This window comes from Sorghum bicolor, chromosome 3 (genome assembly GCF_000003195.3).
Source record: "Sorghum bicolor cultivar BTx623 chromosome 3, Sorghum_bicolor_NCBIv3, whole genome shotgun sequence".
Lineage (NCBI taxonomy): Eukaryota > Viridiplantae > Streptophyta > Magnoliopsida > Poales > Poaceae > Sorghum > Sorghum bicolor.
In genome coordinates, this window is record NC_012872.2 from 4601583 (window position 1) to 4626559 (window position 24977).

The 24977-nt window shown below is 45.1% G+C and overlaps 4 protein-coding genes across 9 annotated transcripts; 3 read left to right on the forward strand and 1 right to left on the reverse strand.

Annotated features, from left to right (window-relative positions):
• On the forward strand, window positions 100-6710 carry LOC8078479 (DEAD-box ATP-dependent RNA helicase 14). Of its 5 annotated transcripts, none has more exons than XM_021455827.1 (14): window positions 100-266; window positions 397-657; window positions 783-860; window positions 1325-1450; window positions 1705-1773; window positions 1894-2022; window positions 2149-2418; window positions 2640-2990; window positions 3073-3350; window positions 3527-3871; window positions 3942-3998; window positions 4074-4130; window positions 4211-4255; window positions 6214-6710. In XM_021455827.1, exons 2-14 carry the CDS (start codon window positions 418-420, stop codon window positions 6317-6319), a joined length of 2151 nt encoding a protein of 716 aa, XP_021311502.1. In that variant the 5' UTR covers window positions 100-266; window positions 397-417; the 3' UTR covers window positions 6320-6710. The 5 variants fall into 5 exon arrangements, with proteins under 5 accessions (XP_021311502.1, XP_021311503.1, XP_021311505.1 ...); XM_021455828.1 differs by having other exon boundaries at window positions 1897-2022; XM_021455830.1 differs by having other exon boundaries at window positions 786-860.
• LOC8078480 (phosphoenolpyruvate/phosphate translocator 3, chloroplastic) lies at window positions 6701-9432 on the reverse strand. Its single transcript, XM_002457220.2, has 9 exons — window positions 8970-9432; window positions 8717-8845; window positions 8473-8625; window positions 8240-8325; window positions 8005-8089; window positions 7803-7922; window positions 7626-7694; window positions 7391-7520; window positions 6701-7287 (listed from the first exon to the last, which is right to left on the reverse strand). Exons 1-9 carry the CDS (start codon window positions 9384-9386, stop codon window positions 7214-7216), a joined length of 1263 nt encoding a protein of 420 aa, XP_002457265.1. The 5' UTR covers window positions 9387-9432; the 3' UTR covers window positions 6701-7213.
• Window positions 10796-14875, forward strand: LOC8056549 (dol-P-Man:Man(5)GlcNAc(2)-PP-Dol alpha-1,3-mannosyltransferase). Its single transcript, XM_002455061.2, has 13 exons — window positions 10796-10946; window positions 11043-11077; window positions 11220-11357; window positions 11478-11546; window positions 11940-12097; window positions 12230-12296; window positions 12372-12425; window positions 12872-12960; window positions 13072-13188; window positions 13660-13766; window positions 13857-13935; window positions 14057-14113; window positions 14336-14875. Exons 1-13 carry the CDS (start codon window positions 10796-10798, stop codon window positions 14487-14489), a joined length of 1275 nt encoding a protein of 424 aa, XP_002455106.1. The 3' UTR covers window positions 14490-14875.
• LOC8078481 lies at window positions 17274-21573 on the forward strand. Of its 2 annotated transcripts, none has more exons than XM_021457475.1 (11): window positions 17274-17419; window positions 17511-17656; window positions 17777-17990; window positions 18416-18791; window positions 18892-18925; window positions 19164-19382; window positions 19527-19616; window positions 20468-20533; window positions 20613-20704; window positions 20785-20832; window positions 21178-21573. In XM_021457475.1, exons 4-11 carry the CDS (start codon window positions 18448-18450, stop codon window positions 21287-21289), a joined length of 1005 nt encoding a protein of 334 aa, XP_021313150.1. In that variant the 5' UTR covers window positions 17274-17419; window positions 17511-17656; window positions 17777-17990; window positions 18416-18447; the 3' UTR covers window positions 21290-21573. The 2 variants fall into 2 exon arrangements, with proteins under 2 accessions (XP_021313150.1, XP_002455107.1); XM_002455062.2 differs by having other exon boundaries at window positions 17275-17423.

Here is a 24977-nt window from a genome sequence, read left to right on the forward strand (position 1 = left end):
ACCAGCTGTAGCCCCCCACTGGCCACCCACCCCCCCCGCCCCACTGCGCATTCTCACACACACACACAACACTGTGCGACTTGTCCTCGGCGCCTCCGCTCCCCTTTTCCCCTTTTTATTCGTCGACGCATACTTGACCCGGCTGTAGCTGTACCGGAGATAGAGCGAGGGTTCGGTGACGAGAAAACCCCAATCGCCTCCGCCCCCCCTCCTCTACTCCGGCCGCAGCCGCCGACGTCGCCACGCGCATTCCGCCGCGCCAATCGGTAGGGTTCGCCCGCTTCCCCCCCTCAGCGACTCGATCCCGCTCCCTCCTCGCGCGCGCATTGCATCTCGTCCCGCTTGTGTCGTTTTTGATCTGATTGATCCGTGGTGGGTGGGCTGCGTGTGTGGCAGGGTACACGAGAAGGGTTGCGGATGGAGTCGTCGGCGTCCGCGCCGGCGTCCAAGGGCCCGCGCTACGCGCCGCCGGATCCGACGCTCCCGAAACCGTGGAGGGGGCTCATCGACGGCAACACGGGGTACCTCTACTTCTGGAACCCGGAGACCAAGGTTACGCAGTACGAGCGCCCCGTCGCGGCCGTGCCTTCCTCCCCGTCGCAGCCGCCTGGCTACTCCAGGCACGATGAGAAGCCGAGAAGCAGCGCACCTTCCGAGGTAACAACGCGTATTCCGAAAATGTGGCTTTGTGCGAGGTTGAGGTCTGCGAGATGGTCTTTTTTTTCCTTCTAGAGAACAAATGTTTGCTACATTCTCATAGTAGTCTGTATTTGGTGCTTCAGCAGCGCTCGGAAGCTGCGGTGAGCCGCCAGCAGTATGTGCCTCCCTCCGATAACAGGGCAAGGAATGATCACTCGGAGGTGACCTGTTTTTCTCTCGTTACTTCACTATATCGATCGCGTGCTACATGTCATCATTTGCCCTGCATTCGATTGCACGGTGTGATTTAGGTCAAGGTTGCCAGTAGAAGTATAGTTGGAGGCTAGGATATACTCTGCCTGCTGGTCGATTTCAGAGGTGGAAATACCTACTTGGTCGAGTTCAGTTGATAGTGATGACCTTTCTTGGCTAACGAACTATTTGTCAAGAGAGATACTTTTCTTTAGCAACCTGCTTAAGCTGCATGCACAATGTATCTAGTTACATGTACATGCAATGCATGGTATTGTTATTCATTGGACATTGCTGTTTCAAAATATCAAGGAAGATACGATAGTACTGTAGTAGTAATAGTGCATCAAAGAGTCAACATATGATCATAAGAGAGCAAATCATAAGCGATTTACTTTTCTTTGTCCACTCATAGCATGCTACCTTGTTTCAGCCACGCTCTGCATCTGGAGTGAACCTTTCACAAAGTGCTCCATCCACTAATCAGGTTTCTCAGGCTGCCAATGGAAGCCAAATGTCGACAGAAGCATATCGTGCTAAGCATGAGATTACCATTGTTGTATGTGATCAACTAATCCATTCCTTTTTTTCTGTTTACTCCCTCCATCCCAAATTATAAGATGTTTTGGCTTTTCTAGATACCTAGCATTTGCTATGCATTTAGATATACACTATGTCTGGATACACAGTTAAAGCAGTGTATCTAGAAAAGCCAAAATGTCTTATAATTTGGAATAGAGGGAGTACCATCAATCACTCTTGTTTTTATTTAGATGTTACTTAGATTTTCCATTCATTTTCTTTTATTAACAGGGCAATGAGGCACCTGCGCCATTCATGACATTTCAGTCCACAGGCTTCCCATCAGAGATTCTAAGGGAGGTAGGTCTACACAATGTGTAGCAATATTAATGTGCTTTTTTGGATTCCTTTCTGATGGGACCAGGTGGCCATTGTGCATCCATTGTATGTACGCATGATTAAACCAAGTTTTCTTTGCAGCAGGCTCTTCAAGTCAACAATCCAAGTCGTGGTTCGACCTGTTTGTTGTCTTGTGCAGCCTCCTGTGGTTTGAAACAGCTCACTATTTTGTTCAGTCTCCAACTGCATGATGTTTGGCTTGGCTTCTGTGTAACTAAAAATTGCACATCACGAGAAGCCTTTTCTCTTTGCTATAGACTATATTATGATTTTTATCCTTACACAGATATGGTATTTAGATAACACTCATCTCTGAAGGGTATCAACCTTTTGCAGGTTCTGCAAGCAGGTTTCTCAGCACCAACTCCTATCCAAGCTCAGTCATGGCCAATTGCTATAAAGGGTCGTGATATAGTAGCTGTGGCGAAGACAGGTTCAGGAAAAACATTGGGCTATCTCCTCCCAGGGTTTATTCTTCTGAAGCGCCTGCAGCATAATTCAAGGGAAGGTCCAACAGTATTAGTTCTGTCTCCAACCAGGGAATTGGCAACACAAATTCAAGACGAAGCAATCAAGTTCGGAAGATCTTCAAGAATATCTTCTACTGTATGTTGCTTTATATTTTCTTATATCTGTTATTATCATTACTAATGCTTTTCTCTGCTTAGGTCTAGAACATGTGTTGTATTTTTAAATGAATTAACTAAGTTAGCGCCTCTAACCATATTGGTTAATTCTAATGAATTCATATGCGAGCATATGAAAGCTCCATTTATGTTTAATATATGTTGTATAAGAGATGTTAATCTAATTTTTATTGTTTGAAGTGCTTATATGGAGGTGCTCCAAAAGGCCCTCAGCTAAGAGAGTTGGAGCGTGGTGCCGACGTTGTTGTCGCAACTCCTGGGAGATTGAATGACATTTTGGAAATGAATAAAGTGAGCCTGCGCCAAGTGTCTTATCTTGTCCTTGATGAAGCTGACCGTATGCTTGATATGGGATTTGAGCCACAAATAAGAAAAATTGTGAAACAAATACCACCTAGACGGCAAACTCTTATGTACACTGCCACATGGCCAAAAGAGGTTAGAAGAATAGCGTCGGATTTACTGAATAACCCAGTTCAAGTTAACATTGGAAACACTGATCAGCTGGTTGCAAATAAGTCAATTACTCAGGTGAGTCAAAATGTTGTTTTCTTTTTTTTTCAAACCAGATACTTTGTTTCTGTACTTTGAGGTGGTTTGTTGCACACTGCAGCATGTGGAAGTCATCCCACATATGGAGAAATCAAGACGACTTGATCAAATCTTGCGGTCACAAGATCCTGGATCAAAAATCATAATATTTTGCTCCACTAAGAGGATGTGTGATCAGTTGGCTAGAAACCTATCACGGCAGTATGGTGCTTCTGCTATTCATGGTGATAAATCACAGTCTGAGAGGGATTCTGTGTTGAATGACTTTCGAAGCGGCAGGTGTCCAGTACTTGTAGCCACTGATGTGGCCGCTCGAGGCTTGGACATAAAGGACATCAGGTAGGGCTGTGTCTTCGTTGCTTCTCAATTTTTGAGAGCTTTACCTTCTAATCATTTGAGCAACTGTGCCATAGTCATTGTAACGCTGATAATAAAATGGTGAATACACACATTTTGTATTCGACATAAATTTTTGAATGTAACCCACTGACAATCCTTCCAAAATCTCCTCACAGGGTCGTGGTTAATTATGATTTCCCAACTGGTGTGGAGGACTACGTCCATAGAATTGGGAGGACTGGTAGGGCTGGTGCGACAGGTTCTGCCTACACATTCTTCGGTGACCAGGATTCGAAGTACGCTTCAGATCTTGTCAAGATTTTGGAGGGTGCAAACCAATCTGTGCCACAACAATTAAAAGAAATGGCTCTTCGTGGAGGATATGGTGGAAGATCACGTCGGTGGGCATCTTCTGATGACTCTTATGGTGGTCAAGGATATGGTGCTAAAAGATCAACTGATAGCTTCAATAACAGCAGCTTCGGCAACCAGGCTGGGGGTGGTTCAAGCTTTCACTCGAGGTGTGTATCAGTTGCAGTTTGAATGCTTCCTTTTAGCCATGCACAACCCTAACGAGTCATGAATTAGCAGCTTCCATAACAGCTCCAGTGGCAATCAGTTTGGTGATACTACGAGCTTTCATGGCAGGTATGGTGAAAATTTCTATTATACATACATTGTCTTTGGCCCATCTATACATTATAATGAACCATCACATTACAGCTATGATAACAGCAGCCGCAACAATCAGACAGGTGACAATGCGAGCTTTCCACCCAGGTGTGTATAATTTTTCCTATTCAGATGATTATTTAGCTGATGTTTCCCTGTTACATGATTAATTGCTATCTTTGATACAGCTCCAGCAACAATCAGTCTGGGGATGGTCTCAGTTTTCATGAAAGGTACTTTATTAGTCTTTGAGCCAATATTTTTACCATATTTGGAATTATGCAGTGTCATTTGAAATTGTGAAGTTTATATAATCTCTGAACTTGTGCTGTCATTTGGTGCTGTCCGTCTTGTTGAAGCACTGATCTAATGGAACTTTTTAGCATGAAAACATAATTAAATTGGTGCATCTTTTGTCCTATTCCGTTTATCTTCAACAACTATTATCACTTTTTGTTTCTTAAGTTTATTGAAGGAGAATATATAATTGGTGGAATATTGGATATATTGCATTGGACCTCATGGGTTGATTATATAGGGTACATAGGACTAACACCTCACATGTACACAATGTGGTACTATTCCTATTTACTCTAACTCCTCCCTGCAGTCACAGCGGGAGCACTGCAGAGTCTGGAGAAATTGACAAAGCTAACATCCCCTCGTAGTCATAATAGTTGATGCACCCGGTAGCTGTGGCTAGAGAAGAAGCCGATGAGTCTTCATGCTAGGCGGTAGCCCTTTGTGCCGTTGTTGAGGTAGCCGAGCGTGAGGGCACAATAGCTGTGGTCGAAGAAGCTATGCTGAAGATGGCCGAGGTTGACGTAGTTGTGGTTGGGTTGCCATGTCGATGGAGCTAGGTGCACAAGGGGCACCATGGTGATGACGGAGACGCATCGAAGCAGTCATCGTGGGAGGGGGAGATGTCGAAGTTGACGTAGCCAGGGCCATCGTAGACGAGAAGAAAGGCGACGATGGAATTGAGGTAGACGAGGGTCGATGCCGAAGTCGATGCAGTCAAAGCCGCCTGAGCACCGAGGCGTAGCTAGATTTGCCAGATCCAACAACACGTTAGGGACGAAAGCATGCATCGGTGTTGCCAATACGGGTGTACAAGGGAGAGGGCCCCAACCGTGTGGTTGTGCTGGACGAAGAAGAAGCAATGTGGGAGAAGACGCGTCGGCGAGCAGGTCTCAGCGACGATGCGTGTAGCAGCAGCTTGATGACAAAGAGTCAAAGACCCAATCAACTGGACGAAGACCTTGTCAGACGGATGGCGCAACAGGGATTGCGTAGCACAGTGGTAGATGCACAATGATGGCGATGTAGATGCGGACACACGGGCGACGGTGCTGCAGCCCGATAAGGTGACACAGGAACAACCTTGTTGCTCAGCGCATAATACTCGGAGACAATGTCGATGAAGTCGATGCCAATGCCAGCATGCGAGGCCGACGGCCAGTGGGCGACTCAATCTCGATTAGTGATTGGGCAAACCAAAAAGATACAACAACAAGAGATCGGGTGTACCCAGCGAGACGACATGGCGGCAGCGGTGTGACCCGATTGGTCAGTGCAAGGCGCACGGCGGGTCACAGACGTGTAGGGTCGAAGGTGACGACGGGGATCGACGTGGTCGAGATGGGCACATTCGCCTGACAACAACGACACGTCGGATCTGTCTGCCTCCATGGCAACGCAAGGTCAGGGCGTGTGGCTGGGCTTGACTGTCATCCCGACGGCATGGGATGGGGCGAGATCCATCTGTCCATGCGACGAAGATCAGGTGTTGATGGCGACAGCGACAGTCCGACAACGACGTAGGGGAGATCCCGATCTGCTGCGCGACAACGACGATGGCAGCCGGATCAATAGGATCAGACGCCTAATCAGGACGCTGCCCCCAGCAGAGATCAACCTTCCCCTGGGGGCACGTGGTGTGGAAGCTGCGGCGGCTAGGGTTAGAATCTAAATCAAGGCGAATGATACCATGAAGGAGAATATATAATTGGTGGAATATTGGATATATCGCATTGGGCCTCATGGGCTTGATTGTATAGGGTACATGGGACTAACATCTCACGTGTGTACATAATGTGGTACTATTCCTATTTATTATTCCTATTTATATAATGTGACAGCATCCATGAAGAAGAATCTCATCTGTCTGTATCCTCCGTTCAATTGGCAGGTTCTATGGATCACGTGGAAGGGACCAGAGCAAAACAAGCAATGATGGATTCCGTGCAAGGAGCAGAAGTCCTCCTGGCAAGCCCGTGGGAGTTTCCAACTGGTGATTGCATCCACTAGGTGCAATCCAATTTTCGCGATGGTGACGAAACCAAGTAGAACTGTAGAAGATGGTACCCTAACAAGTTATATTATTTCCTTTTCTTATCCTGCTTAAATCCAAGAATTTCCTGGAACATCACTAACTTAGGATATGGGTGATGGTCTGATCCCTAATGGTCACCTGCTATTTTGATTTGACGCCTGGGAGTCGCCTGATTCCGTACCATATGCCTGTGGTCGTAGGTTGTAAAGCGTTAAAACTTGACTTTGCTAAGTATACCTAATGCTATGACCCAACCCTGGGTAAACAAGCGCATTGGGATGAATTTTGGACAAAACCATGGACAACTGATATTTTAATGTTATGTACAATCTATGTCGAAGACTGTTTGTAAATGCTGCCCGCATGGTTTTATATTGAATTGAGCGCACGTTATTACATGTGTTGAAGGATCATCCTACACGTATGTGACTCTGCTCATGCGAGTTTTGTAGCCGCTACAGAGGCTGCTCGGTTTGGACCTCGGAATCTCAACAAGTTGCACTTGTATATGTATCATACTGCTTCTGCCCATGCGTCAGCGTCTTGCTGATTTGTGTCGCGTGGACTGCCACACAATGACGTAGACAGCTGTTTGCCGTGGTTTGGACTAATCCTAATAATCATATAATATGGCTAGAGAACACCACGTCCATGTCTCGTGAAACTTGAGAATATATTCGTTCATGGTTCTTGTAACTCTGCAAATAGCTGTTGCCTGTTCCCTGTGGTACAAGTGTACAACTGGGTAGAAACAATGCTTGTTCGTATCGTCATTGAGATTCTAATCTTGATCAAATCTCTATACCTCAAAAACCTGTAATTTCTCATGAACTACTGTAATCTTTTTCATCCCTGCTTATGCATCCTTTGGCTTCTTGGTTCTCGTCAACCTAGAGTAAAGGAAAACACCTGCTAATGCAGCACCAGTTCCTGTAGGAAGAACAACAAAAATCAGACAGCAGTGAGTTGGTTAGAAGTGATTCTGCTGCAGCGGCAGTAATGAATTCTTTTGGGGGGAATCGATCAAAGTTACCTAGTGCATTGACAGGCGAAATAGGGGTGCTGAAGAACAGAACGGAGGAGACGATCACAACCACACGCTTTACGCAGTTGGCGACGGAGTGTGTCACCGGTGACACTCGCGACAAGATCAAGTACGAGAGCTGCAATTGCAAGGGAAGACCATGCGTCAAGCACAAGTTTTCTTCTTGGAGGCGAGAAAGAGGTAAAGATCCCATGGGGACGAAGACCTTTGGTTATCTCCTCACCTTCTGATAGCCATGGAAGCACAGACCTGCGAGTGCTGCTCTCACGCAGAGCTCTTGGAGGTTCAGGCCCTACATGATGCCAAAACAAGATTATGGTAAGTTCGTTGTTTGTAGAGCGATGACACAGCTGATTATTGAAGTATATATCTTGTCTTGTCTGATTTTTGAAACGCTTACCGTGCTCTGGAGGTATCCTGGGGTGAACTTGATGCCTTCGGCGAAGAACATCAGAGGGCAAGACAGCAGAAACGACAGTACAGTGATCACCGAGAAGAGATTTATGTCATCCATAACATCCTGCATCAGATTGGACAATTTTTACTGTTATTACAGTTCACCGACCGTCGGTATTATTAATCTGAGATGAAGGAAAACTCACCTTGTCACCGGCAAGGAGTTTCTTGCTGAGGACGTTCCTCGATTGGTTGGTCAGATTGGACGCCATGGCGCTCCAAAACCCGGTCCTGATTCCCAGACAAAATTACAGAGTCAACTGTCAAGATTCCTCCAATCATTTGAGTCCCAACAGCAAAAAGGCCAAGAATCGCTTGGTACTACAGTACGATCCAAAGATTTTCCAATAGTAGGCAATAGGTAGCGGGCACAGCACTGACCAGTTGAAAGAAACTTCGGTGAATGAAGCCAAGGCGACGCCGCCAACGATCGGCACGAGCGAGCCCAGCACCGGCAGGGAAGGGACCTGCATACCAAACATCGAATGAGAACTGATCACAGATTCCAGTTTTCTTCTTGTTTCTTGTTGATTCCATTCCATTCACGGCGGAATCGGCGAGAATTCGTTTTGCCTTTTCAGGAATCAGGAGGTGCGAGTAGGACGGTGGCGAACCTCGCCGAGGAAGAGGGCGGAGAGGACGACGGTGAAGAAAGGCTCGGAGGCCTTGATGGTGTGCGTGAAGGAGACGGCGACCTTGCCCAGGCTCATGTTGGTGAACACCGTGCCCAGCATGTGCCCCACGGCCAGCGGCGCGATCTTGCCCAGCTGCAGCCGCAAAAGTTGTACTACGAATCAGCAAACCACCAAGGGAAGGGGGGAAACGAGATTGCAGCCGTCGCGGCGAGAATGGCCTCACCTGCGCAGCGGAGAGCCTGGGCACCGGGTGGAGCCTGGTGGCCCACATGAGGAAGATGAGCAGGGAGCCGAACGCGAGCTGGAAGGCGGTGATGGTGTACGGCAACGGCAACGGCAGCGCGCCGAGCACCTGCAATGGGGGGACGGAGACGGGCCCGGTTGGTATTGATCGATCAAGCGGGAAGAAGAGGGGGAGGGGATCTTGAGATCACTCTCGAGATCGATGCTGCGGTGAACGGGACGGACAGACAGACCTGCTTGTTGTAGATGTTGAAGTAGATGTTGAGCAGGTACCACGCGACGATCATGGCGCCCAGCTGCGCGGTGGCCGCAATGCCGCCGCGGTCTCCCGTCACCGCGGCGGCACTAGCATCGTCCGCCGGCACCGATGCCGCCGCCGCCGCAGCCACCGCCTTGGCGACCTCCCCATTCTTGCCACCGCTATCGGACAGCAGCGACAGAGGCCTGAGCCGGCCGTCGCCGCCGCGGACGCGGAGGAGCGGCAACCGCTGGGCCGCGGCGGTGGCGCCGCGGGGCCCGAAGAAGGAGGAGGACGAGGAGGCGACGCCGACGTGGCGCGAGGCGAGGCCGCGCGTGGCGGCCCGAGTCCAAGAGGAGGCTCCGGAGACAGAGGTCGTCCCGGCGGCCGCCGCGCCCCGCTGCATCATCATCTTTGCCGCGGCCTTGTCGCGAAACGGTCGCCGCCCCCGCCCGCGCTTAAAATACCACTCGTGGTCCCGTCCCGTCCCGTCGCGTGCGCTACGGAAAACGAAAAAAAAAAGGTGATGCCCCGGGTGAATCTTCCCGTGATCCCGTACTCGTTCGTCCCTGTACGACGACTACGAGTAGTGAGCCACTAGTGAGACGACGCGAGACCGCAGTGGCAGGTTGGCAGGGGCAGCGGCAGAGTCGCAGAGCACAATTGGGACTTGGATGCGTGGCGGCTTTCTTCGTCCGGCCTTCGCAGTTGGACAGTTGGTCGTGTCGATGTCGGCGGCGGCTGCTTGACCCTGTTGGATCGGCCACATGTTCCATTTTGCTCCGATCCAGAAAGTGGCGTCACCGGTGAGGTGAGCTCGGGAATACACGCTTGATGTTGATGCGCGGAGATAAACGGTCGAGATCAGGCACATTATAGTGCGTGGACGCCATTTTCATGCCTGCTGGCCGTCTCAATGATGCAACGTACTGCCACAAGTTCTTCAGCCAGAATTTAGTAGGACGACTTATACAGCATATTTATTGTGCAAAGAATAATAGAGCGCGCACCCTTTTTCTGGCCTCAGGTAGTCAGGTTTGCAGCTACCAGCATCGTCAGTCGTCAATAAAAAGAAGTCGCTACATGGGAATAAATAAGGTCCGTTAGGGGACATCATTTTCATCATTCCTCTAAAGATAAAGAAGATAGAAGTGGGGGGGGGGGGGGGGGGGGGGGGGGTTCTGAAAGAGAGGACGCATCTCCATGATGATAAGAAGGCGACGCGGGGTAACAGACGTGCATCGCGCGAGCTGCCGGAGACATTCATGGATGCCCTCTCGTGTGATCAGAGGTCGCCTCGTCGGTAATGTTGTGATCTGGAATGAACCCGGCGGCGCTTTCGCTGCGATAGTGGGTGGATCTCTTGCTTTCCGCGAACGGGGCCGGCGATAAAGAGGACGAAGCCCCGGTGAGCCATGGGATGGGAATATAAAGAATGCCAAAGCGAGCGCGGCGCGGGTGGAATCGACCGAGAACGCTGTCGTGGCCGGTGCCCGTGCAGTGGAGGATGACGCGCGCCCCTCAGACGGCGACCGCCCCGCCGAAGGGGACGACGACGACGACGACGACGGGCCCGAAGGCAGGCCTCGGAGCCCAAAGCAACTGGTCTCACGCTTCGAGCAGCATGGAGGCCCATGACTCAGACTAGTGGCCGTGGTGGTAAAGGCCCACATGCCATTTCGGCCCGCCTAACTAACCGGGGCGCACGCTTTCGGCAGTTGGGAACAACGAACGGGGTGGGTGGGTTGGGGTCATCGCCGGCCGGTGGAGTTGCTCCTGGACTGACTGGATCTGCCGCCCGGTGGTAGCGCGCCGCCGAGGATGGCGCGGGCGGAGAAGAGGCGCGCCGCGAGCACGGAGGCGGCGGAGATGCCAGCCAGGTCGGCGGATCACCGGAGGGCGCTCTACTTCGCCGCGTTCCTGGTGCTCGCCGACGCTGCGCTCGTCGCCCTCATCATCGCCTTCGTCCCGTGTCTGTAGCTCCGAGCGCGTAGCCTCATTATTGCTCAGCTCTCCTCCTTGTGTCCGCGTTACCGCAGCTAAGCGGGTCTGTTGCTTCTACTTGCAGATACCAAGATCGACTGGGACGCCTACATGTCTCAGGTACTAGCGCAGATCGCCGATTTTTGTTTTGTTTCACCTCTGTTTTGGTTCAAGAGCTTCGAATTTGGGATGGTGGTGTGATCTTGGTGGCTGCTTCTGGGGTGTGTGTGTGTGTGTGTGTGTGTGTTTGCTGCTGCGCTAGGTGGACGTTTTTCTGGAGGGGGAGAGGGACTACACCAAGATCGAGGGAGACACAGGGCCATTGGTCTACCCGGCCGGCTTCCTCTACATCTACTCCGCCATTAAGTTCCTTACCGGAGGCCATGTCTTCCCTGCTCAGGTAACCGCACAACCAAATATGCTTACCAGCAACAACTCGTTTGTTCTGACACTCTCATTATGGTCAGAAGATGCCTGGCTGTGCTTAAGACTGATGAGTTCTTGGGGTACTTGTCTGCAGATTTTGTTCGGCGTATTATACATTGTCAACTTGAGCCTCGTTCTTCTGCTTTACGTCAAGACCGAAGTGGTATAGTTGTGCAATTGATCACTCTTTTCTAACCTCTGGTTCTGCTTTAGTTCAGGGATTCACATCTAAAACTGTCTTTTCCTTAACCTTTGTTTAGCTCAGCAAAGATAATTTTGACAAACTGATTGATATAATGTCATGACGACTCATCTAGAAACAATCAGTGTTTAGTTTATCTATGGTAATATCTGTAGTGTTGGCTATTCTTGTCTAAAACAATCTTTTCTTCACTTCTGCAACACCGCAAGGATAATTCAGTAACTGGTAGTCTGGTAGGCTGTTATGATGACCCAAAGTTTCTTCAATTAAGCCTGTAAAACATCTGTGTGGCCAAGTTTCCATGACATTGTCTGTTGTTTCTGATTCCTCCCTATCTCTCAATAACGATGACAGCTTCCATGGTGGGCTTTAGGTTTGCTTTGTTTGTCCAAGAGGGTTCACTCCATATTTGTTCTCCGCCTTTTCAATGATTGCTTCGCCATGACATTGCTTCACGCTGCTATGGTACTGATCATATATCACAAGTGGTACCTTGGTCTAATAGTTTTCAGGTGAGCATGACAGTATGGCAGTATATTGCATTTATCTTCTGCTTTGTTTTAATATGACCTTTGCTTTGTTTTAAACTGAAAGAGATACGTAGAAAGTAGCTGCTCATATTCATTTACCATTTCTTTTTTCAGTGGAGCTGTCTCAGTTAAGATGAATGTCCTTCTTTTCGCTCCTTCTTTGCTTCTACTGATGGTCAAGGTACACATTTCAACAGCACCATGCTTATATCTTTTTATCCTTCGAACTGTTACCCTTACTAAGTTGTTTGTACAGGCCATGAGCATCAAAGGAGTCTTCTTTGCCTTGTTGGGAGCTGCTGTTGTACAGGTACATTGTTTCTTTTTATTAATTAAAAACACTCATCCTATTCCACTATTTTCAATGTGTTAAAATGGTCTTCTTGTACCACATATTATATCGGTTTGACTATGCTTGGCAGTTTCTTCTATTTCAAACTGAATGCTGCAAGGTCTTTTGTAATCCCTTTATCCTTAAACTCCATAGTGATATCTTCCAAGTTCCAATAGCATGCCACAGAGCTTAAATTCACAACTTGTTGTATCTTCTGTTATTTTTTCTCTTTAACATGCAGCAAAACTCTGCAGCGTTGTATTGAAGAAATTGTACCTTGTTTTATGATATAAATTTTCTGTTAAATGCACATATCATGGCCTGAGGTAAACGTGAGCTTGTCTAGTTTGTCTGGGGTTAGATGTAGATGGATACAAGGTATCACACAGTTTATACTAATGATTTACATTTCCCATCTGTAGGTTTTGTTGGGTATGCCATTCTTGCTCTCACATCCAGTTGAGTACATCTCAAGAGCATTCAATCTTGGCCGTGTGTTTATCCATTTCTGGTGTGTATTTCATGAATTTTGAACCACTTCAGCAGCAACATCATGACATATGTATCACACCCTAGACGTGACTGTAATTATGCACAGTGTTAATTGTTTTATATTTTTCAGGTCTGTGAACTTTAAATTCGTCCCAGAGAAGGTGTTTATATCGAAAGAGCTTGCTATTGCGTTGTTGATTCTTCACCTCACCACCCTTCTGATATTTGCACACTACAAGTGGTTAAAGTGAGTACTCACCAATCATGTTAGGTGTAATGAGTTAGAGGGTGTTTGGTTGGGGTGTTAAAGTTTAACAGGTACTGTAACATTTTCGTTTTATTTGGCAATTAGTGTCCAATCATAGACTAACTAGGCTTAAAAAAATCGTCTCGCAAATTATTCTCTAGTTGTGTTTTTAGTTTTGTAAATAGTCTATATTTAATAGTTCATGCATGTGTTCAAACATTCGATGTGATAGGCGGTAAAGTTTACCGCCTCCAACCAAATAGGGCCAAGCAATGATGTACAGTCATTTCAATAGTCCAATCTTCACTCAATGCTTTTCTTTCTCTAGTATATCCTATTCCTATTCTTTCTAAGAATATTTTCATCATTGCATGTTTATAAATTAAAACTGTATCCGTATGTCTGAGGAGATGCTAGGGTATTTTATAATGGTTATGCTAGCGCATAATATTCTTCTACATTCACTGACAGGCATGAAGGAGGTCTATTCGGTTTCTTGCATTCCAGATTTAAAGATGCCAAATCAATCAAACAGCTTGTTTCCAGCCGGCCCAGATCATCCATTCTCAGCATAGAACGTGTGTTAAACCACAATTCTCAAACTAATCATATCATTCCGATCTATGCTTTGCTGCTGAACTAACTAGATATGTACAACTTGAATCCAGATATTGTAACTGTTATGTTTATTGGCAACTTCATTGGCATTGTGTATGCCCGATCATTACACTACCAATTCTATTCCTGGTAAGCACAGGCTCTCCTCAGCATCATTAATGTTATGATTAGTCCTCAATAGATTTGGCTTGTTGTTTGTGATTGTTGTTTGTGAATGCTATAATCCAAGTTTGCTCGTTCTTCTGTGCAGGTACTTCTATTCCTTGCCTTTTCTATTGTGGAAAACACGTTTTCAGACACCTTTGAGGTAACATACTGTCCCTTAATGTATTTATGTTACACACTTGCAGCTTGTGAACTAACCAAACATGATTTATGTTGATAGAAGTGTCTACTTCCTTTTTTATTAACATTAAGTGCATTCTTCTTCCCCTTTTTCTGAAACTAAGATGATGTCTCTAAACAGCGCACTGGTTCAAGTATTCATTTATTTGGTTTGCAATCTTATTGCACTTCCCCTCAATTTCAGGATCATTCTATTTCTCGCTGTGGAGTTCTGCTGGAACATTTACCCTTCTAGTGCCTATTCATCACTCCTTTTGCTATTTTCGCACTTGTGCATTTTGTTTGGTATATGGTTTGCACCTGCTGAGTACCCCTATGTCATCAATAAAGAGACATAACAGACATGTCAAGAAGTTGCAAAGCTAGACTTCCCTGCAAAAATAGTATTATAATCTTTGAAGGCAGCAGTCAGGATACAAGCAATGCCAAAGGCTTCTGGAAATTGCAATGTATTTTGGTATGCCAATACTCTTAGGATTATTTGACCCAAATTTCTAGAGTAGCATCTAGACATACCAAAATGTCCATGTGTAACTTCTTAACATAGATGATAGCTACTCTAACTATAAGAGTAACTATGGTTGGGGACTTTCCCAGGATCTTGTTCTATCATCTTGCTGGTCTCCTTTAGCCATCAATGTTACATTGATATCTTAAAAAAAGATTCTAGACATGTAAAGCAATATATGTTATTATCAAGAAAGCGGTTGTGGCCGTGCATATAGCTCGAATGGCTTGGCACACAAGGACTCAGACCCAAGGACTCAGAGGTTATACTGGTTCAAACAACATGCTCTACGTACAGTGAGTGGTGTCCGATTGTATTTCTGAGCTCAAGGGCCAAAATTTGCAATAAGGGTTACAAAGTGACGGTATGAGAGTGTTTGTGGATCACGAGAGGAGTCTAGAGAGCCTAGAACTGTCAGAGAGAGCGAAAAGAGATCCATGCCTCACCTAGCCACGCAAAAGGTTAAGGATGGAACGGTTGCTCTACGTCAACTAGCCACGCTGGAGTCCCGATCATCTTTAGGCCTTGTTTAGTATCTAAAATTTTTCGAGATTCTCCATCACATTAAATCTTGCGGTACATGCATAGAGTATTAAATATAGATAAAAAAAAGATGACTAATTGTACATTTTACATATAATTTACAAGACGAATATTTTGAGCCTAGTTAATCCATAATTGGATAATAATTATCAAATAAAAATAAAAGTGCAGCAGTAGCTAAATCCAAAATTTTTGCTGAACTAAACAAGGCCTTATCCACTCTGACCACATACTGTTGTGTCTCGTCCTATTTGTATAGGAACGGAAGTTTTAGGCCTTGTTTACTTCCGAAAAGATTTTCGGATTTCGGTACTATAATATTTTCGTTTTTATTTAACTAATATTATCCAATCATGAACTAACTAGGTTCAAAAGATTCATCTCATGATTTACAGGCAAACTATGCAATTAGTTTTTGTTTTCGTCTATATCTAATGGTTCACGCATGTGCTCCAAGATTCGATGTGACGAAGAATTTTGAAAAGTTTTCGAAATTTGAGGAATTTTGAAAAGTTTTTGAATTTTGAAAAGATTCGATATGACCAACTTACTAATTTCATTTTTGTAGATGTACCTAACACTAAAAGATTGTTCCATAATACAAATTGTGCGGATATAAACATAAAGAGAAAGGTACAACCGCTCTACAACTTCAAAGCTGGTTTCATATTTACATACATGCAAAAGATTACAAAGGATTTTTCATACTCCTAAGTCCTAATTCAAAATATTGCTTGTCTATTTGTGATGTTTGTGAAGTATGATTTTTCATACAACCTAACTTGGTGATGTTTGTGAATTTTTTATATAACGTGGACATAGGCAATTCTTGGTGGTGAGCTGAACCATGAGATAAATCACATGTCTTCTCTCTTGTGTTAGGAATTGTGTTATTTGTGTTCCATTCAATCTACTTGGTTGTGCGTGTTTGTAGATGCAAGTTTGAGTTTGATTTCTAGGCGGGTAGCTTTTGTTGAGCTCTCTATGTAGTGCAGCAATGCTGCAGCATTGCACGGAAGTGCGTGACATAGCAGTTCAACGACCAAGTCTGGTGGTGCCGTGCTTGTTACTAACCGCTTTATTGCACTTAAATCATACATATTCACCCCTTCTCTAAGCAACATCAAGATACTTTCAGCACATTGGTCCACTTAACAAGCTTAAGGACCTGGAAATACGTTTTCAATCATTGACCTTAGTGGCACCCTTTGACAAATTCAGGGACCACTCATGCATTTAACTTATTATTAAGTCTATATGAAATATGTCTTGACAATGTGTTATTTGAACTCATAGATGTTAATATATATTTAAAAATGGTTAAAGTTAAAGAAGTTTAACAACAAAACCAAAGTAAACTATAATTTAGAATGGAGGAGATATAAATTTAACTTCTATGTTTAATTTGAGGAATGAGTAGTATATGGATCCTAGTATTTCATTGTAAGAGTATAATTTAAACAGTGAGTCAGGTAGACATCTGTCTTATCCATCTAGCATTCAAAATTATCATCATTTTGCCTAACTGCCTCTATGGGTGTTTGGATCCAAGAGAATTTATTATACCAATTAGAATGTCCAAATAAGATGGTAATAAGAGCTAATGTGGGCTAATTTGTGGTTAGAGTCCATTAGCCCTTATCAGACCACAATTAACAAGATGGGCTAATTTTTAGCCTGGTATCCAAATAGGCCCTTAATTTGTTAAATGATAACTTCTACAAGTTTTGATCAATAATTAGTTAAATTATATACTACCTCCTGTCATTTTTATTTGACGTTCCAGACAACGTTCTTCACTTCATTGGTAGTTTTCATTCTGAAATACAGAGGTTAATGGACGGAGGGAGTATAATTAGGTAACATCTGCATTTCATTCCATTCATATGGACAATGGTTACTGATTGTTTGCTTCATTGCTCGTCTTCAGTGACGCACGTGCCAGAATCCTAGAACGTTCAGGTGTAGTAGTACGTACTTACTTGTGGCAACGTGAGAGAAAAAAAAATCATTTTGATTCCTTGCGGTTGCAAAGGCAAATCGACACAAGCAAATGATTGTGTTGTGTCCTCTACCCATCCAATGGTCCACCCATTCCATTCCAAGCAAGCGGTCGATCGGAAATACTTGGGCTCCATGCCTCCAAGCAAGCGTCTCCAGATCACCTGCCCCGCGTGGTTGGTTGGTTCTCATCGTCGCGGTTTTGTTTCTTTCTTGGTTGGTTCGTCCACTTCTCGCCCTTCACCGCCTGTGGCTGTGGCTGCTGCTGCTGCTGCTCTGTATGAGAGACTGTATGTGTGTGTGACAGTGACAGGTGGGAGAGGAGGCGCCAGACGCGAGAGGCTTCCCGAGGTCTCCGCCGGGCGCCGGCACAAGTCCACCCACCGGCACTTTGACTGGGAGTTGGAGATTCTTGCGTGGAACTGGCAGGGATCTGCTGCCCATCCATATATTGTAATTCACTAATATACGCTCTAGATTTTGGCTATCATTTTCTGATCCCGCGTCCTTTTTTTTTATGCGGATACACTGATGCGCACATGTCTGATGTCTCCTCCCTCGATCTCAATCTAGAGGCTGCAACAGTTCAGTAGGCGGAGGAAGGCGCATCACACGAACAAGGTGGAAGGAACCGGACGGAGCTTGGACAAGGACAAGGCGACCGGGCAAGGGGAGTGGTGGACTGGTGGTTATCGGTTTCTCCGTTAACCACTCTGTCCGATCCGCCGGTGTGTCCGAAGTCCGACCGATCCTCCCGTGCGCGACCCTGTCGACGAATCAATCGCTGGTATACTCATCTTAGTTCCCCCACTTCATCTTCTTTTCTCAGACCATAGGTTTCATGATGCCCCCGCTTCGTTGTTCGTTTGTTTCGTGTGTGCGCGTCAATGGAAGAAGTGGAAAGGTTGCATCTTCACCTTTTGCGTGGGGTACCCAGGTCGGCCAGGTTATGAATCTCTGAATAGTGTGTTGGTGGCCCTCGCTTTCTTCGGCCTGTTCTTTTGCCTGTGCTTTTATCTACTCCTATTTGCGGTATTTGGCAATTAAGATTAGGATACATGTATGCGTTGATCTCTCTCTTTGCCGGCAAGGCAAGGAGAAAAGTGATTCTTTTTATTCTTATAAGTGGACTGGCGCAAGTATAGTATCAGATTTAATGAGAACGACGAGGACAGCAAACTTATATAATGTCTTGCTGATATATGATGGCAGGGACGATTAGTTAAGCATTCCAATCCTCAGCCATGGCCGTGGACACTACCCAACCGGAGTACTGGCTCAACTGGAGGTTCTTGCTGTGTGCGCTCTGGGTCTACTCCTGCATGGCCTTGGCGTTCTTCTTGATTTGGAAGTATGAGGGGGCCCGTTCACTGGACAGCAGTGGTGATAATGGCGAGGACAGAGAAGAGGCATTGCCACAGGTCGGGCCTGGTGTTGTTTATCTTGAAGATTGCTGGAAGACGTGCATTGAGGGGATCCATCCTGGCTGGCTGTTGGCGTTTCGCCTTGTGGCCTTCTTCGTTTTGGCTTCATTGCTTGTGGTCGACATCGTTACTGATGGATGGAGTATCTTCCTATACTACACACAGTAAGCCCATCTTCATCCTGATTGGTCATAATTCCCAGAAGTAGTTCCACTGCCCACAATCAAAAGAACTTATGCTGAAATGATGTTGTACGTTTGGCAGGTGGACGTTCTTGCTTGTCACCTTGTATTTTGGGGTATGTAGTTTGCTAATGGAACATTGGTTTGTTTTTTTGTTTTGGTTATTTGTCACTTTAATTTTATATCAACCTTGAATCTCAATAACTGACACTGACATCATATCTCACTGCACTCGTGCAACACTGGTACAAAGGCTTACATGATCTGAAGAAGACTGTAGCATTTATGTATTCTTGCTGATGATTTTTCACCAGTACTAACTAGTGAATGTCTCAATACCTTCTTCATCTGCAGCTTGGATCATTGCTTTCGATTTATGGATGCTATCAGTATGTTTACAGTACCGGTGGAGATACATATGATCTGGTAAGATCTGGTGCAGATCATGGCACATATATGACAGCTCCAACAGCAGAAAGTGCATATGACCCTACAATCAAAATTTCTTATTACACTAAAGCAAACAATGGTCGAGCAGGATTTTGGGGTTATATGTTCCAGATCTTGTTTCAGGTAACTCATCAATCATCATAAGCATGTCGTAGCTTCACATTTCCACAAAAAGTTGACCTGTTTTATATTAATAAAAGTAATACAGAGAAACAGTAAAGATGACTGACACTAGTACTCCACTCAAATTATGTGTTTCTTTTCCAGACAAATGCAGGTGCTGTGATGATTACAGATTTGGTGTTCTGGTTTATTTTGTACCCTTTCCTTGCCCACAATCAGTATGAGATGAATTTTGTGAGTATTCCCTTTCTGCAATTTTAGGAACTGTAATAATCTACAATCTGACTTGTTCAGTGAACAATATTAACTAAAAGTGTTCCATATACATTACTTTTTTCCTTTAAAAATTTACCTTAAAGATCATAATTCACTATATATACCTAGGGATTTTGGAAGTCTGATATGATAGTATATAACTTAATGGTCTGTGACCTTTTATCAGTTACTTTGTATTCAGTCACCTTATAGACTCCTTTTTTTGGAACTTATGGCTGGAGCTCTTGCTATATGAATAAAGAGATAAAATATGCCTTCTGCTATTACTTCTGTATCATTTCTACATGGTTAAGGGGATGCAGAAGTGGCAGTACACAAGTGCTTAGCACTGCTTTTGGTAGGCACATCAGTTGTGGCCTATTTCTTTTAAAGAATGACTAGCAGACATGCCCGTGTGTTGCAACGTTAGGTACAGCTTGGGTCATCTATTCCAATGTGTCTTAGAATTGGACGTGTGCTATTCTAACTCCTATAAGCATGGGTTGTGAGTTCAGGTCATGGGTTGGACGCCAATTAGGATTCTTATCTCTTCATCACATACTACTACTCTTAGTAAAACTGGCTAAGATGTCTCTTATGCTCGAGGGAGGGAGTGGAGGGACAGACAGACTTGGAAGAGTGAAGGGCTAAAATTTGTGGGCGAGAAGTTTTCACTCTTTAATATTAGGTATAGAAATGTTACATGATTACGTGCTATTCATAATAATATATAGTCATACTACAAAAGAGAAATTTATTTGTTGAGGTTTGTTATTTGTATTCTTTTTTTCTGTATTTAGTTCTTAAAGTTCTTAATATGTGCACAACAGATTCTGATTGGGACACATTCAATCAATGTTGTCTTCATAGTTGGTGATGCTGCTCTAAACAAACTGGTAAATGTCTCATGCTATAACATTGATCTATATCATGATCAACTGATCTCTGTATTGATATTTTAATCTATAAATGCAGCATTTCCCGTGGTTTAGGATAGCATACTTTCTGCTGTGGACAGGCATTTTTGTTAATGTTCAGTGGATCATCCATGCTAACGTGTCAACCTGGTAGTGCTACCTGCTTAGCTCTTTTTTTTTCTTCCTAATGAGGTGAAATTGGGATGTGTAACATGTTTTGCTTTGTTCAGGTGGCCTTACCCATTTTTAGACTTGGCATTCCCTGGTGCACCTGTATGGTAAGCTCAACTCAATGAAAGAAATGACTATTTTTCTAAATATATGGTTTCATGAGTAGCTAATGCATCAGTGAGACAAAAAAAGTAGAAACTAGACATTACATGACAGTAGAACCACAAGCTAGTGATAGCTATGAAAATCTTATTACCACATGAACAGATGTGATGACATACAAAGGACATAACAATTTGGTACCTAAATACTTTTGGTTGTCACACTCATTTTACACTGAAGCCATCAAGAAATTTGCTATCATGCTCTTTCTGTCATAATCATAAGTATGCCAGTATTGCTGTAAACTGCGATTTCATCATCTTGAAAGAAAAAACTGTAACTCCTGGCAGGTACCTGGTGGTGGCAGTGCTGCACTTCCCATGCTACGCTCTATTCACCCTGGTGCTGAGGCTCAAGCATATGTTGTTGGAAAGTTGGTTCCCTCAAACTTATGTGAAGTAATCAAGGAGGACAGTATTCGTTATCAAAAAGAAAGAAAAAAGGAGGACAGTAGTCGTAGTTGGTTGTCCTTATACGTTACCTTCAGCAAGATTAAGCGGAGATTCTGCAAACTGTCTGCACACCCGAAATCACATTGTTCAGAAATAGATCACACCGGCCTGTCGACAGATTTCTCTGAAAGTGGGCATGTAAATTGACAGAGCATGTTCCAAAAATTTTGAGATCAGCAGCTTATTTCAACCAGCTGCTGTCACCAGGCATTGCAACCATATGTTTATCCCCAATGGAGATATGTGTACAGTCCACTAAATATATCCAATTATTTCCAACAATTTTCATGTTCCCTGGGTGACTTACCTAGCCCGTTAAGTTTCTTAGTGGCATCATCTATGCTGTGCGTGTTATATCCTTGCCTTTTGGCGGGACGAGATCAGATAGCATCAGCACCATGGTGTGGTGTGGGCTTGGTGTTATTTCCATTATGTTTCCAAAACGAGTCCATTCTGGACGAGTTCTTAGTGATCAAGGGCATCTCTCCACTCAATACTTCCAGTCTCCAGATTTGTTCGTTCTCTTCAGGCTCAGGGCATGATGAACCTAAACTAAGCTCCGTTTGGTTCCCCTTGCTAAATTTTAACTACTCTTGGGTGACTAATGGAACTAAACTATCTTGCAAATGCTCGTGTCTTCACGTGGGAGTTCTGGTGGTGGTTTTTCAGGTTCAGCCACCTTGGGGCCCGTTCGTTTAGCCTGATTTCTAGCCGGAACTATTCCTAATGATCTTTGCTATGTAAAATACAACACCGATCCAGGCCGGATTGGTTCCCGTATTGGATTCCGTTCGAACCGAACGTACCCTTGGTTGGTTCGCACGACAGCAGACATCAACAGCTCGGCAGCTCCTCTCCGAAGTGTTTGTGCTGGAAAAAAGAAAAACGAGAGGGAATTGCAAATAGCAGCACACAATGGGCTGTATGATCTTGGGCCTTTAGAGTCTGAGTGTGTTTCGGCTGGACGGACTGGGACCCACGCCACCGGCAACCCCGCGGTTACAGCCTCAGATGGGCCGTCGTGGTCCAGGCATGATGTGCCAAAGCCAGAACGTGTCGGTGGGACCGGTGGGGCCCCTGCTCACCTCGCATCTTTTTGTAGTAGTACGGTACTGCACGTCTGTACTGTACTACTACTGCAGAAGCGCATAGTGGCACGCCGGAGAGTCACGTGCGCACAGCACAGGCGCGGCAGCGGCAGCACCGGCCGGCACTGGCAGGCGAGGCGACCGCGACCGCGACCGCCTCCGTGCATCCGTCCGGCCGATCCCGGCGTCGCATGCGCACGCCGACGCCGCGCTTCCCGGCCACGGTCTCCCAAGCCGGCGAACAGCAAATCGCACTCGCACGACCACGATCGCTCACTCGTACGCACGCCAGCGCCGCTGGCGCCTTGCGCCTTGGGGCTGTTCGCTTGTCGTTGCTCCCGTCCTGAGGCGCCCGCGCGGCTGCTCCCTCTTGGCCTCGGTTGGGAGCTGTTGGACTAGTATCATCACGCGGCCGTCCGGTCGTTCGTGCCGGCCGGCCGGGATCCGCCGCGCCCGAGGAGGATCACTGTTGTTGAGTAGTACGGCGCTCACATTCCCGCCGCATCGGCAACCGCGCCGCCGGCACTGGGGCGGCGTAGAATAATCAGATCGCCGGCACTGGAGGCCAGCGTCAGCGTGCCGGCCGGCCATCTCCCGGCCACGCGACAAAGATGCTTTGCTCGCTGGCTCGTCGGAGTTTGGGTCCGTTTTGGCTTTGGCATGTGCCGTGCCGACGCCGGGTAGACGCAGACGGGAACGGCCTCGCCGGATTCGGAATTGGTGGGTTCTGGGTGCCGTCCTCGCAGATCCAAGAACTGCCGGTTTGCTAGTTTTATTCGGGCCTAGTTCCAAAATTTTTTGCAAAATAGGAATAGTATCACTTTCGTTTGTATTTGACAAATATTATCCAAACATGTACTAACTAGACTCAAAAGATTCGTCTCGTCAATTTCGGCCAAACTGTGCAATTAGTTTTTATTTTTGTCTATATTTAATACTTTATACATGGGTCTAAAGATTTGATGTGACGGAAAATGTGAAAAATTTTGTAAAATTTTTTGGGAAGTAAACAAGGCCTCGGTCACAACGCACAATTATTGTTGTAGCCACAGGAGTACAGGACTACTGGCTACTGCAACCCCACACGATATATCTCATATGTTGAATGGTCGGCTGAGAGATTTTAATGAGTCACGTTTAGTATAGCTTTACTTCACTAATAGAGTAATTTTTTTCTTCGTTTTCATTGTTGGAGTTGAAACTGTTTTAGAAAAATATTTGGTAAGTAAACTTTTTATAGTAGAGAAGAGGAAGCTGGGAGGAACTAGTATTTTCAGTTTCATCTAGCTTTGAGAACAGATTTTAAGGAGCTCCACTTGAAGAATTAGTCCATTTTATTAATCCATTAGGCAAAAAATACATCTAAATAGCTCTTGAAATTGTTAGAAAATATGTGCCAAATGACGCATAAGAATATACAAGTTGTTATTAATTTTGCTAGGAGCAACGGCGACTCGTTGGTCCATATGGCTCGATTTGGAAAAAAAAAATGTTACTCCTATGCAAGTTATTTTCTTGGTTACTCTCTGGTCATGTTCTTATGATTGATTCAGTTTCTACTGCAAAAAAAAGAGTGAAACTATAACCAAACAGGTGTAACTTGACACCATAGACTTTACTTTTAGCTTTCAACTTTTCAAAATGGTGCAAATAGAGATATTTCGGAGCTGTTTTAAGGGAGATATAGATAGAAGCTAGGTTTATAGTTGTTTTAATTAAACAACTTATAACTTTTGCATAGGACATACTCTCTCTCTCTCTCTAACTATTTTTATTTGTCCTAAGTCAACTTACCTCATGTTTGACTAAAATGGTAGGAAAATATATTAATTTCTACTACGTCAAAAAGGTAGTTGTAAAAATATATTCCATAATGTTTATAACGGAGCTCACATAATGTTAAAATATTATTGTTCTTTCTATAAATTTTAGTCAAATTTAAGATAGGTTAACTTAGGGTAAATGAAAATATACTACGTCCTTGCTGATTCACACGGGATTCCACGTGCCTCATGCTACTCGGGTCAGAGCGTAAGCTAGTGATGCTTTCGGCTACTGGACTTTAGCCATCTAGGGTGCGGCACTCAACCGCTTCGCCTAGCAGCACAACGCTTGTATTGCTCTCCCACAACCCCGTTTTCACGGTTTAGGCTGCTCCCATTTCGCTCGCCGCTACTACGGGAATCGCTTTTGCTTTCTTTTCCTCTGGCTACTAAGATGTTTCAGTTCGCCAGGTTGTCTCTTGCCTGCTCATGGATTCAGCAGGCAGTTCAAAAGGTTGACCTATTTGGGAATCTCCGGATCGACGGATGGAGCAAATCCTTAGATTGCATAAAGTCGGATTTGCATGATATAGTTGTGGTGATATCACAACAAGAAGCTGTTTTATGCGGGATATAGTTGTGATGGTCTCACAGCAATTGATATATGTGGTTAAGGATATTTTTTTTCTAGACAAATAGATGACAGTCTAGTTTAGGCCTTGTTTAGTTCTAAAAGTTTTTAGGAAATCGACATTGTAGCACTTTCGTTTGTATTTGATAAATATTG

Excerpts from the sequence above, each read along its gene's own strand:
- LOC8078479 (XM_021455827.1), top strand. The coding sequence starts at position 418 with ATGGAGTCGTCGGCGTCCGCGCCGGCGTCCAAGGGCCCGCGCTACGCG. Across the intron at positions 1,451-1,704 it reads AGCATGAGATTACCATTGTT|GGCAATGAGGCACCTGCGCC; the intron begins GTATGTGATCAA and ends TTTTATTAACAG. Across the intron at positions 4,131-4,210 it reads AATGCGAGCTTTCCACCCAG|CTCCAGCAACAATCAGTCTG; the intron begins GTGTGTATAATT and ends TCTTTGATACAG.
- LOC8078480 (XM_002457220.2), bottom strand. The coding sequence starts at position 9,386 with ATGATGATGCAGCGGGGCGCGGCGGCCGCCGGGACGACCTCTGTCTCC. Across the intron at positions 8,326-8,472 it reads CCGCCCTCTTCCTCGGCGAG|GTCCCTTCCCTGCCGGTGCT; the intron begins GTTCGCCACCGT and ends TTTGGTATGCAG. Across the intron at positions 7,521-7,625 it reads GCTTCCATGGCTATCAGAAG|CTCTCGTACTTGATCTTGTC; the intron begins GTGAGGAGATAA and ends TTGCAATTGCAG.
- LOC8056549 (XM_002455061.2), top strand. The coding sequence starts at position 10,796 with ATGGCGCGGGCGGAGAAGAGGCGCGCCGCGAGCACGGAGGCGGCGGAG. Across the intron at positions 11,358-11,477 it reads GCCATGTCTTCCCTGCTCAG|ATTTTGTTCGGCGTATTATA; the intron begins GTAACCGCACAA and ends ACTTGTCTGCAG. Across the intron at positions 12,426-12,871 it reads TGGGAGCTGCTGTTGTACAG|GTTTTGTTGGGTATGCCATT; the intron begins GTACATTGTTTC and ends TCCCATCTGTAG.
- LOC8078481 (XM_021457475.1), top strand. The coding sequence starts at position 18,448 with ATGGCCGTGGACACTACCCAACCGGAGTACTGGCTCAACTGGAGGTTC. Across the intron at positions 18,792-18,891 it reads ATCTTCCTATACTACACACA|GTGGACGTTCTTGCTTGTCA; the intron begins GTAAGCCCATCT and ends TACGTTTGGCAG. Across the intron at positions 20,534-20,612 it reads ATGCTGCTCTAAACAAACTG|CATTTCCCGTGGTTTAGGAT; the intron begins GTAAATGTCTCA and ends CTATAAATGCAG.